General features: G+C 32.2%; 1 protein-coding gene across 8 annotated transcripts in view; it reads left to right on the top strand.

The window, feature by feature from the left end:
* Positions 1 to 13,473, top strand: part of LOC145303592 (sorbitol dehydrogenase-like) — an 81,542-nt gene extending 68,069 nt beyond the window's left edge. For all 8 annotated transcript variants that reach the window (XM_080145145.1, XM_080145141.1, XM_080145146.1 and 5 more), the window contains one exon: positions 13,234 to 13,473. In XM_080145145.1, coding sequence (XP_080001271.1) covers positions 13,234 to 13,393 — 160 coding nt within the window. In that variant the 3' untranslated portion in view covers positions 13,394 to 13,473. The remainder of the gene's footprint in view (positions 1 to 13,233) is intronic.
* Positions 13,474 to 14,618: the final 1,145 nt, after the last annotated feature.

The raw sequence follows: 14,618 nt of genomic DNA, 5'->3' as shown, positions 1-14,618 counted from the left end.
TTTATCAGGGAGGTCATTTATGAATATTAGGAATAATAAATAGATCCCTGAGGTATATCATATTGTTTAGATGTACGACTATCGACGACAACCTGAATTCTTCTCTTACTTAAGAAGAATTTAATTACATAATTCTTCCAGTGATACCATATGATCTGATTTTCGTGAGAAGATCATTGTGCCATACTTCAAAAGCCTTAGATATATCTAGGGATACTGTTCAACCCTCCCCTGCTTTGTCCGGTGAATAGATATATGTTCAGAGATTACAGTTAGGATGTCTGCTATGAAACGGACTTGTTTAAATGCATGTTGTTGGTCAGTCAAAAGTTTAGCAGCTGTAAGGTGATGCACTAGAGCTTGATTAATTATGGATTCAAATATTTGGGCGAAAAGTGGAAGGAGGTTAATGGAGCAAAAATTTAATGGGACAGAATTCTTGAAAACTGGTACCACAGAAGCAGTTTTCCAGCAGTCAGGAAAGCAAGATTCATTAAGGCATTTGTTGTAAAGTTTGGAGAGAACTGGAGCAACCTCAGCGGAGCATTTTTTTAATAGCACAGCTGGGATGAGATCAGATCCACATGCTCTCAAGGTGTCAAGATTTTTTATGATAACATGCACCTGAGGAGGAGTGATTTTCAGATAATCTAGTGTGACGTCTGTCCGAAAAGGAAAGTCAGGGAGGGAGTGGTTTGCTGGGGCCAATGTGGAGTTTGAGGCAAACCGACTGGTAAACATGTTAACCTTCTTGGTTGCCGTGCAAACAACCTCTTGATTGTTTAATAGTGGGGAGTGGGGGAATTGTTGATTGCCCATTATTTACTACACTGTTGTAGATTTTCCAAACATCACGGGTCTGTACTTAAATAATCAAGTGGAAAATTTCTGTAATTTTAACAATATTTGATTAAATGCAAAAATGCTGCATAAATACACAGTTTCTCATATTTAAAATCATCCTAAAGTTGGTTATATAATTACCGAGATGTTAAACAATATGCAAATTGCCTAATAAGAATATAAAGATCATAATATAATATTTTGTCATATTCATATGTTCTTTAAAAAAAGTTGTTTCTATTTTCAATTTTTGATTTACTAAAGAAATGAATTGATCTATGACAAATGTTGAAGCACCGAGATTCGATTTTTTGAAAGAATAAAGAATATGGTAGTTTTTAAATGAAAAAGAAAAAAATATATATAAATTTTTCCTAAAAATATTCAATTCAATTGTCATACAATATCTACACATATTAGTATTCAGTGTAACTTACAAAATGGCCCAAAATAACATCTACCACACACACACACATATATATAGTAAGTTATAAAATATATATGTCGATTAAGCTACACTGAATATTCCGCGTTTCATCCACTCTAGGATTCTTATCCGCATAAGTCTGAAAAATCCGCATAAGTCTGAAAAATCCTAGAGTGGATGAAATGCGGAATATTCAGTGTAGCTTAATCGCCATATATATTTTATAACTTACTATATATATATATATATATATATATATATATATATATATATATAAAAAATTCCACAGCCAAACAACGTCGCAGCTCACAAGAGCTCTTGTGAGCTGCGACATTGTTTGGCTGTGGAATTTATTATATACAATCTCTCACATTCTGAAAATCATATATATATATATATATTACCAGGTGGAGATCAGTATATTTATTTCCATTTAAATAAGAAAAAATATATACATATATACATTATATACAGTGTAGCTTAATCGGCATATAGATTTTATAACTTACTAACTAGCTCTACCTACGTATTGAGCACTTTTGAAGTAAATACTTAATGTTTATGCATAAATTTGTACTTTCGTATATTAATTTTATGTGAGTAAATTAAGTAGTTATATATATATATATATATATATATATTTACAAAAATCAAGACAACAAAATATAAAATGATAACATTTCATTTTATATTTTTTATTATAAAAACTGATAATCATGAAGCTTCAATAATTTTAATTTTGACTTTGATTTTATTGGTATATGGACATTACCGAAAAATTTTAATATTAAAATTTTGCTTTAAAAATACTAAGGTATATATATATATATATGTATATATATATACTAGCATTTCAGCCCGGCGTTGCCCGGGTGTTTGGATGTGTATGTTGAGCAAAAAAAAAAAGTGGTAGTAGGAAGTAGTAAGGAGGAAAAGAACGGGGGGGGGGAAACCTGACGTTTTTGTGGTTACGACCACCGCCAAACCTAAAGTGACTTATGTTTAAATTAAGGCTAGACAATCGAAAGAAGAGGATATCTTTCAAAAATATCGACGAAAAAAGCGACCCTCCCCCCGTAGAAAAGTGCCTAGTTGACGGTGAAGAAATTAATGTTTGTAGCCAATCGTGTGATATTTGTCATATGAAAGGTCGAACTTTAAAACGATACTGATCTTGGTAAAATCCGTCGCCTCTATCGAAAGTTTAAGGCAGACATGCAAACATACATACATACATACATACATACATGCATTTATATATTGGTAACTAAAAATTTTCGACCAAAACCGATGAAAAAGCTTGCCCTATCTCTGAATACCTTTTATGTAAAATTTCAAATGTGACGTTAAATTTGAACTCAACCTCAGATCAAAAGTCTCAAACTCAAATCCAACTGTTCTCTTCTCTCTGCACTTTCCACACTGACGCCCAAAATAAAGAAGACAGCTCTTTTATAAAGAGACCCAACCACATCTCATTTGCATACCTCCTCTCCCTCTCGTCACATCATGTGATTTTCAGTCCATAAATACCAGGGGGCGGCCATTTCTATTTTCTCTTTTTTTTTTCTTTCCTAACACGAGCCGCACGATGCATGAGGTAAGGTTCTTTACTTTTAACCACAAAATGTTTACATCAGAAATTGTCTGAGTAATTTGGTAGAGACTGCAGAGGTCAAATTTTTTTTAATTTTGACCCCTATTATGACCCCTTAAAATTTATTGTTTCGGGCTCAAATCAAGTTAAGTTAAATCCATGTCCAAGGAACCTATATCTGAAATGTGAAGTGTTTAGACCCAAAATTGTTGGAGGAGTTTGGTAGAGTTCTCAAAAGATAAATCGTTGAACTTTGACCCCTTAACAGCAATATTTCTGGCCGAAAACGGATCAAAAATATTTTCCCAAATCTCAGTACTCTGTACATCAAATTTCGAGTCTGTAGACTTAAAATTGACAAAGTTATTATGTAGGGAACTGTACACACAGACACACAGACACGTTTACTTTTATATATATACTAGCATGGGTGCCCGGCGTTGCCCGGGTATTTGGAGGTGTATGCTGAACAAAAAAAAAAAAAAACAGAAATAAAAAAAACGGTCAATTTGTTTAACTTTAACCTCTATTATGCCCCCTTAATATTTATTGTTTAGGGCTCAAATCAAATTATTAAGTTAGATCCATGTTCAAGGAATCTATATCTAAAATTTCAAGTGTTTAGACCCAAAATTGTCGGAGGAGTTTTGTAGAGTTTTCAAAGGTCAAATCGTTGAACTTTGACCCCTTAACAGCCAAATTTCTGGCCGAAAACCAATCGCATCGATTTTCCCCAAATCTCAATACCCTGTATATCAAATTTCGAGTCTGTAGACAGAGTTATTGCATAGGGAAATGTACACAGACACACAGACACGTTCACTTATATATATATATATATATATATATATATATATATATATATATATATATATATCTTAGTATTTTTAAAGCAAAATTTTAATATTTAAATTTTTATTCTCTATATTGCTCTGTAATTACACTGAGCTTCTTACATAAGGACTGATATATATTACAAGAATATATATATATATATATATATATATATATATATATATATATATATCTTAGTATTTTTAAAGCAAAATTTTAATATTTAAATTTTTATTCTCTATATTGCTCTGTAATTACACTGAGCTTCTTACATAAGGACTGATATATATTACAAGAATATATATATATATATATATATATATATATATATATATATACGAGCAAACAGTTAATAAAACATGGTAAAAAACACGTTGAAAAAGAGTTTAAAACATATTTAATCTGAAAAGAAAACACTTGATAAGTGCATAGTCCTTAATCCGCGGAGTTTCGAAGAAATACTGTCCTTCTCATCAGAGGGTAGGAATTAGCGAAATGCAGGATCGGATTTTGCATACAAAAGTATTTGATGAAACTACAAGTAAGTCAAAGATCTTACTTGATAACAAAAAGTGAAAAAGAGGGAATATGGTGAAGAAAAAGGTGATTACACGTGAATGGATAGTCTGGTAAAAGGTAAATAATCCAATGACGGTAAAATCTAAAAATATAACTCCAAGAAAGTTAATTGAGTTTTCATTTGCACAAGTAAAATCCAAGGAAATCACGTAATTGGAAGATGGTCCAAAATAATCCAAAATGCCGAAATCCATGGAATAATTCACAAATATGTACAAAGAAAAGAAAAGGGGAAAATTCCAATAATATTAATAAAAGAAAAATACGATATGCTTTTCACACGACTGCCAAGACATAAGAAAGATTAGGGAAGAAGAAGAGGAAAAAAAATTAAATGGTGATAGTATTAAATATAAGATAGAAAAGCAAATGTCAAAATGACCCAGACCAAAAGGATGTTAAAAGGCGTGAAAAAAATATAGGGCAAAAAATAGGTAAACTGAAATGTACAGGTTATTACTTAAGAAAATGTCAGCAAGAGTTGTTAAAAGACACTAAATGGAAAAAATAAATTAATTAATTAATTAATAAAAAATAAAAAATAAATAATAAATAAATGATAAAATATAAAAATAAAAAATTTTAAGGGGAGAGGATGGCCGGTATCTGCAAATTCAGGATGAAGCAAGTAAGTATGTAAGTAAATGCATATAGTAAAATATAAGTAAATATAAATGCAGTATATAAATGTGTGGGTAGATAGGAATATTTAAAGACTAAAAAGGAAATTGCAGATAAAAAACCGGCCAAACAAAGAAGAAATAAAGAAGTAAAATAAAGGATTATTAAGTTATAAAGTATTAAGAAAGTATGTAGAAAAAACGATAAAGTTAAAGAAGAATTATATATCTATATGAAAAGTTAAAGTAATAACTATCTAATTTCAAAATTACCATAATTAAATTTGGACTTGTGTTTACAGAAAGAGATCAGTTCGTTTTAAGAATTTATTATATTGTTACTTTGAGGGGAAGTAATTATAGGTATAGCTTTGGTTGTGCAGAGGCGACATGACTTAGAGCCTGGAGTATAAGACTTAACTTTTCTTTGATAGTCCATTTGATTGAGAAGGAGGTATTGTTAAAGTTAAGTTTTTTAATTAAAGTGGTTAGAGAAGTTCCTTAGTGGTTAGAGAAGTTCCTTGGTTATTATTAGAATTATGGTTGTTAAAAGAAGAAATGTGGTTTGATATTCTTTTCTTAATTAATGTTAAAGTAGCGCCGATATATGTATGCACTTTATTAAAAGCTCGAGATCTGATATTAATATTGATTTGTTGATTTGTATGAGTTAAATAGTTTGAATTTTGTTCATAGTGTTCAACAAATTGTGGGACAATGATTGTATGAGAACTATTTTGGAGGGGATAATGAGTGTTGTTAGTGTCAGGATGGCTGTTAAGAGAAATATTATTATTCTCATTAATATTATTATTATTATTATTATTATTATTATTATTATCATTATTATTATTATTATTACTAGTTGTATGATTGCAAATGGAGGGGCTGCTTGAGTGGTATATTGGATTAGTAACTATATCAGATGAGGGATGGGAAGAAGGATAACTTGAAGACGAAATATTAGTGTCTGTTATGGGAGGATTACATGGGAGCTCAGTAATTGTGCAAGAATATATAACATCTTTATGGATACAATCATTATTAAGTGGGCAAAGATCTTTGTTATTGCAATTACAGTTAGTTTTGGGTTTAATTGGGAAAGGGATTTTTTGAGCTGATTTAATTTTTTTGTTATTAGATGTTAAGATTCTTTGTGCTAAATTAGGCATTGTTGAATAAGAAATCCTGATTGAGTTTTTATTGAAAATAGAACTATATCTGTGTGGGTATTTAAAAGAGTTTTGTACAATGTGTAAGAATTCCTTAGGTATATTAGTTTTGACATTTATGCTAAATGGAGAATTAAACCAAATATTTTTCTTTCTCCTAATGCGACTGGGTGGGTTAGATGCATTGTGATTAGTGTTTTGGTTTGGATTATATATATAGACTGGTTCATTGTTATTGATAGCAGCAGATCTTGTTATTTGAACTCGTTTCTTACGAGTCATATTCTGTGTGATTACAGATTTAAGGTGGCCTGCAGGAGGAGCATAATGGTTGTATTTAATCTTTTCCTTGTGTCCTGAGTTTTATATATATATATATATATATATATATATATATATATATATATATACTGGTTTTTGGAACTATTCTAATGACCTACATATTTTGGAATTGATTTGAGATATACCTATTCTCTGATATTCTAAATTTACATTATATAAATGTCCTTGAGGATAATGAAATCTACCAATTCTTGGAATTCTACTGTCAACCTTCCTGTTTGAGAATTCCTGCCTGGATCTTGTTCTAATTTCACATCAATTAACAGGAATTTTACCAGCATTTTTAACAATTCTGATAGGATTAACAACTATTTTCAGGATTTATAAAGATCTACAAGAATTTTACCAAAACTTAATCCTCCACACATCTTTATTTTGTTGGGCTCCTAAACAGTTGTCATATTCTTCGCTTTCCGAAATACCACTCTAAAGATATCACCTGAAATTATTTAAAGCTTTGGGTCTACTTTCTTTACTTTCAGATTATTTTATTTTTATATATATATATATATATATATATATATATATATATATATATATATATATATATATATATTATATATATATATATATATCCTAGTGTGGGTGCCCGGCATTGTCCGGATGTTTTGGAGGTGTAAAAGAATAAAAAAAGTTTTGATAGGAATGTAGGCTTGAATCCGAAGCCTCGACGCAAAGATGAAAAAGAAAGGGAAAAAAACCCTAACATCTTAACTGCTCGGCCATGGCGGGAGAAGAAGTGAAAACCGTTTTAATTTAATGATTATAAAGTTAAATGACAGGTGCAGTAATTTAATGAGGTCAAAGATCACACAACTTAACTTTGGCGCTGCAGACGAGTTTCAGCGTATTTGTTTGTTGGAGAAGTGTCCCAATGAATAGCAATTGTCTGATATGATGGGTTTTTCCCCCCACATTGATCAAAACTGATTGCTTTCTGGACGTCTCAGCCTTTCATGCCGAGAACTTGATTTTGCTTCACAGTTTCATTTTTATACTAAAAAGCGAAACAAAGATGCGGCAAATGAAAAAAATCTCGAAAATAGCGTGTAAAAGTCGCCCAAATTAAAGATACATGCAAGCTCGTTTCGTAAATTGTAGATATTATAATCTAGGTAGCATATAAAAGATTCTAAGAAACAGTAACAACCGCAAGCGTTCTCCCTCCAAAAAGCTTTGCTGGACACACACACACACACACACACACACACACACACACACACACACACACACACACACACACACACACACACACACACACTAACACATCCTTTTTCTTTTATCTTTTCCTTTTTTATTATTTGATCTTCTTTAATGACCCCCATTATTTCATAGTGACTCCAATTTTTTTTTCATTACTTACCTATACACTACCTTTCCGATTTATATTCTCCTATTCTGTCCTTCCTTTTCACGCATACTTGATCCCTTCCTCCTAGATTTATTTTTTATATTTTAGGTATTTATTCTTATGTTCCATACATACTTTTAATATATCTTAATATCGTATTCATCCATTCTCATTTTCATCTAAATGTTATTAAGCCAGATTTTATCTACATTTATATTTCTGTAATTTTGGTCTTTCTCCTCTTCTGATGAGATGCATTTAGCTTCGAAATGCCATGGCCCAAAGAGGTTTCTTTTTCTTGTTCTCTTTCCTTATCATTCTGATGATATAATAAAGTTATGTATAACTTTTATTTTTCATCTTTTATTAAATATATTTAATTACTCCTCTTAACAGTGTTGAGCTTTTTCTATCTTGATAAGTATTTTGTTAAAGATATACTCTTTGATAACCTTTCCTAGTTCTAAAACAGATCCTTTGTTTGATAAAATGCATGCCCATTGGCTGATAGGAAGGGACGCGGTGGATACTAGAAAGCTGATAGGCTAACTAAAATCCTCAACATATATAAAAACGAAAAACAACCACAGAATTCGCGCATAAGCCTGACGAATCCTATAGTGGATGAAACACCGAATATTCAGTGTAGCTTAATCGCCATATATATTTTATAAATTACTATATATTTAATATATATATTTAATATTTATATATTTAATATATATTTTTAATATATATATTTAATATTTACATATATATATATATATATATATATATATATATATATATATATATATATATATATATATATATATTTAAAAGAGTGTAGCCATCAACAATTGTGGTTTTTTTTTAAAGGTTTTCATCATATTTTTATTTTAAAACATTTTTATAACGCGTTTCGAGCTTAGGGTGTGCTCTCTTCAGATATTTTCGTAAAAAGTTTTTCTTTAAAATGGGAGTTTGTAGAATTGCCTCCGCTGATATTAAATATGTTTTTCAGAGTGATGCGATGCGTGTGTTCAGTGTTCAGACATTCTGTCTCCAACTCTAAGTGTTCACAGTGTCCGGTCAAAGTTAGTTTCAAAGAGTGTTTTTTAGTCCATATGGTGAAGGTTTTTATGGCTTTTTTAGGGTTCTTTTTAAAGACTTTCTTTCCCCATGTATAGCATACACTCACACACAATCACATACGCATACATATACATTCATGTACATGTACACATGAACACGCACACGTACGCAGGCACACACACATACACACACGTACATACATAGAAATATATGTAGGAGCATACATATATACACATATACATACCCACCTACACACTCACACACGTACTCGCATACATCCACCGCTAACAATTATTTTTATTTTTTTATTTTTTTATTTTATATATATATATATATATATATATATATATATACTTTTTTTTTTTTTTTTTCCCAACCAAAACATGCATGTATATATGCGCTTTATCATTCAGACATACGTACACGCACCCACACACACACAAGTAAGATGGAGAATAGGTAGAAGATATATATACACACACATACACGCACATATATGTACACACATATATGTATGTGCACATACACTCACAAACATCCACATACTATGTAGGCACACACACATACACACACACATGCACACACACAGACATATGCAGGGCCTCACACATACACGTATATCCATATCCACACGAACACATTTACCCACTCATACATGTGCATACATATGTATATATATACATACACACACATACATACGGATGTGTATACACTCATCCACCCATATATATATATGGGCACATGCACTCACAATCACACACACACAAACATATTCATACATTCCACCTTATGTATATATTGGTTGAAGTTTCCTTTCCAATCCAAGCACATATGCATACATGGATTCGGTCACCCAAACATAAGTGCACGTATACATGCAAACAAGATGTAGCATAGATAACAGATGTTATATAATTATACACACACGCATACACAATCATATGTGCACACCCACGCACACACACATATACACACGCACACACGCGCGCACATACACATACATACGTTTAATTTCTAGTTGTTTGTTTAGTTAAGAGAAATGGTACTGTACTGGGTATGGGTGCGCGCACCCGCGAAAGTGTGCATGTGCCTTATTGTGCTTTTTTGTTGTTTCGTGTGTGAGGGTGCATGCGTGTAAGTGTATTTTGTGTTTTGCCTATTTATGTGTATAATTATGGAGAGATGTTTAAGGCGGGGTTAAACTTTGCTATGAAATTTTTTTCTTGTGTTAGCAAGTAGAAGTAGTTGTCAGTTTGGAAGATGGGCATTATCTCGAATCTGCCTCCACTATTAGTTACATTTGACGTTAGCAGTTTATATAGTAATATACCCCATGTGTTCGTGTGGATATGGATATACGTGTATGTGTGAGCCCCTGCATATGTCTGTGTGTGTGCATGTGTGTGTGTATGTGTGTGTGCCTACATAGTATGTGGATGTTTGTGAGTGTATGTGCACATACATATATGTGTGTACATATATGTGTGTATGTGCGTGTATGTGTGTGTATATATATCTTCTACCTATTCTCCATCTTACTTGTGTGTGTGTGTGGGTGCATGTACGTATGTCTGAATGATTAAGCGCATATATACATGCGTGTTTTGGTTGGAAAAAAAAAAAAAAGTATATATATATATATATATATATATCTATATATATATATAAAATAAAAAAAATAAAAAAATAAAAATAATTGTTAGCGGTGGATGTATGCGAGTACGTGTGTGAGTGTGTAGGTGGGTATGTATATGTGTATATATGTATGCTCCTACATATATTTCTATGTATGTACGTGTGTGTATGTGTGTGTGCCTGCGTACGTGTGCGTGTGCATGTGTACATGTACATGAATGTATATGTATGCGTATGTGATTGTGTGTGAGTGTATGCTATACATGGGGAAAGAAAGTCTTTAAAAAGAACCCTAAAAAAGCCATAAAAACCTTCACCATATGGACTAAAAAATACTCTTTGAAACTAACTTTGACCAGACACTGTGAACACTTAGAGTTGGAGACAGAATGTCTGAACACTGAACACACGCATCGCATCACTCTGAAAAACATATTTAATATCAGCGGAGGCAATTCTACAAACTCCCATTTTAAAGAAAAACTTTTTACGAAAATATCTGAAGAGAGCACACCCTAAGCTCGAAACGCGTTATAAAAATATTTTAAAATAAAAATATGATGAAAACCTTTTAAAAAAACCCACAATTGTTGATGGCTACACTCTTTTAAATATACATTTTTTCTCTCGTTGGAACTACACAACCATCACTTTAAATATATATATATATATATATATATATATATATATATATATATTGTCCTGCCCTCGTTTTTATAATTAAAAAAGAAAATGATTTGTTAATCATGGATGAAATGGGAAAACCTATTTTTATATCGACTGAGTTACTTCCCCTGAACCTTTTGCTCTGCCTCCATTTTAAATTGACTAGATTTACTTCCTTTTGAATGCTCTAGCTAGTAAACTGGTGGCCTTTAGCGAGTTGCATAAAGTGAAAGGTTGAATAATCTTATCACATCGGCAGTATAAATGATACGTAAACTTTTTCGATCGTGTCATTTTTTATATGTTTCCCATTTGCTTATCCGTATTTTTGAACTTTGATTATATTTGACATCCATCCAAATTGTGACATTGATTTTCTTCTCATTTGTGTTGGCCTATCTGTTTTTTTTTTGTTTTTTTTTGTTGTTTTTTTTTTGTTGTTGTTTTTTTACATACCTCACAATAAAAATGCAATGTGGACTTCAAGGTCATTATTGTGGGAAAGTAGTTTAGCCGACTGTGTAACACTGTGAAGCGTCTGACAGAAGAAGCCAGCCACGCCCAACTCTACCACGCCCACGATAAAGAACTTAGAAAATCAAATGTTTGCAGTGTTCCGACACTCAACTGTTATACATTTATGTAACAATTAATTAGTGTTTTATTTTAACTTTTATAATACGCTTAGACTTTTTACTTATAACAAGTCGTCTGTCTTTTTTTTTTTTCTTCTCATGACGTCACCAGTCTGATTGGAGTGACTTGCTGGAGAATACCCGACTTCCTTTTCAGCGTGGGTCAACTTGGATCGAAGACAATGTGGGCAAGTAGGCACCCGCTGGTGTCACCCATACGACAAGAAGGAGCCGTGATCCAGAAGGGCTAATCCCCTTCCCAGCAGGGACAGCCGACCAGATGAGAGGAAACGTCATAACTGTAATGTGAGAAATTTAATCTCACAGAATTTAGGATTACTAACAGAGAGAAATTGATACAACGAATGAAAGGCAAACTTACCCGGTATGATAAAAACCAGTCGTCTTTCTTCAGGGTTGTAAAATCCTTGCGTCATTTTGCATCTCAGCCGAGTCTGGTAGGTGATTCTTCATAAGAAGTGTTGGTTAAATCTCTACTGAGTAAAGTTTGAATGTTCTTAGTAAATGGATCCAAAGGAAAGGGGTCAGTAAGTTCCGACGAATAGTTAATTCCAATATCAACATTCTTAGCTGATTTAAAGGAGACGATATTATGTCAAGGAATGGAACCCAATTAGTTAGGTAGAATAGTCTTACTGATGAGAGAAAAGAGGGCGGGGTTCAAATTTAAATCAACCAATCAAAAGGCTGTAATAAAATAGGATCACAAATTCTTATCAACCAATCAAAGTTCGCATTTCAAATCATGGAATTTCTGACAGTAATGAGTATCGCATGTCATGACAGCATTATTATTATTATTATTATTATTATTATTATTAAATACCCACTTATACTAGTGTTTCATCCTTTCGAGAATCATCAGTGCAGGGTGACACTATTACTGCCAGTCGAGAGATTCAAACTCACCCACGAAGCGATCTCTGACTCCATTCACAAAGAACGAACCTCACGACCAACCTTAAGTGCAAGAAATATTGTTGAAATTTAAGCATTTATTATTAAATGTCGAGACGTCCGTCCATAGTGATCTAATCATTATAACATCCTGATCTGAGCATGTGAGCTTAAGTGACCGACTTTTATTTCAAATTTAAACTGTTCAACAATAAGAATCAAGTTCTTAAATGGGCTGACATTATATATATATATATATATATATATATATATATATATATATATATATATATATATAAATATGCACACATATATATGTACATATATATACACATATATATATGTGTATATAAAACATACATATATAAAACATGATATATATATATATATAAAATATAATATATATGAGGTATAGATACACACATATTGATACATGATATATATATATATATATATATATATATATGTTATAGATAGTAGACTTTTATAAATAATTAATCAATTTAAGTAACCCTTGTTTTGTTTTAATTTTTATTTCAGTTTCCCCATTGCATTAGCACTGATTGTTACAGGCAAAGTGGATGTAAAACCCTTGATAACTCATCGCTACAAACTGGAGGACAGTGTGAAAGCATTTGAACACGCCCACTCGATGCATGACGGATCCGTAAAAATCATAATCCACTGTGACCAAGACTGATACTTTTACAACCACCATTCTTTTATCCACTTCTCTCTTATTTCCCATTAAAAAATAAAATAAAATAATTTTAAAAACTATAATATTTTACAAAATCCATTTTCCGAGAAGTACAGAATCAGGAGACATTTTTCAAGGCTTTACAGTTTCCAAAATTCTTTCTGGTGATGGGACAATTCCAATATTTTTCTGGATTCCAATACAATTACTGATTCCGATTCTTTAAAAATTCTAAATATTTAGTTAAAGTTGTTTTGTTTCATATTCATTCAGATTACCATAAGTCACGTAATATTCTCATTTTTCAAAAAGTAATTGATTGTGGAGCATATTTACTTCAAAACCAGTTCCAAAACTTAAAAGTTGTATTGGGCAGGCAGGCTTGAATTCGTGAAATGGAGGCAGAAAAGAAATTGAAAGAAAACCTGACATCTTATCGCTATGTTACGGCGCGACAGAAAGTGAAAAGCGTTCAAATTTAGCGATGACAATCAAAAAGTTGACTTCCAGAAATGAACAGTTAAGTGAATGAGTTAACGCAGGCGCAGAAATGAACGTCCGGCCATAGGCCAGTTTCTGCTGTATCTGCTTCCCCACGATGTTGGGAAAAACTAGCTCCCCACTAAAAGGGGAGCTCTGGCAGCGTCCAAAGTAATAGCAATTGTCTGATATGAAGGGTTTCCCTCACATTGATCAAAGCTGATTGCCCAGAAGGCTAAGCAGTGTGGCTTCGCTTCGATTGGTTTTGCTTTATTTATACGAGAAAAAAAAAAGACAAACAAAAGCCAGAAACCAGGGAATTTTTAAAAATTCGATCAAAATAAAGATAGAGACAACGTCGGTTTCCAAATCTTAAATATTATAATCTAGGGAGTGTAAGGAAAGTTCTCCAAAATAGTAACCTTGTTAAGAAGCCCGTCAAAAAAAGCCTTTCTTGGACATAAATGCACGCGTCCATTTGTCTTTTATATATATACTACCGGGGGGTACCCGGCGTTGCCCGGGTGTTTGGAGGTGTGTGTGGTCACCCGGGTGTTTGTGTCGGGGGGCGGGGTAAATAAAAAAAAAAGTTTTGGTAGGTAAGTATGAAGGATCGAACCCGAACCCTTGAGGTAAAGTTGGAAATTAAAGTGTGAAAAAAAACATGCAACGTTAACCACTGGGCCACCACGAAATACTAACAGAAACGCGTTTGAATTTATTTAACTATTTAGAATTGGCAGGT

This window comes from Euprymna scolopes, chromosome 19 (genome assembly GCF_053919585.1).
Source record: "Euprymna scolopes isolate OS-2025 chromosome 19, ASM5391958v1, whole genome shotgun sequence".
In the NCBI taxonomy this organism is placed as follows: Eukaryota; Metazoa; Mollusca; class Cephalopoda; order Sepiida; family Sepiolidae; genus Euprymna; species Euprymna scolopes.
This window is presented reverse-complemented; position numbering and strand designations above follow the sequence as displayed.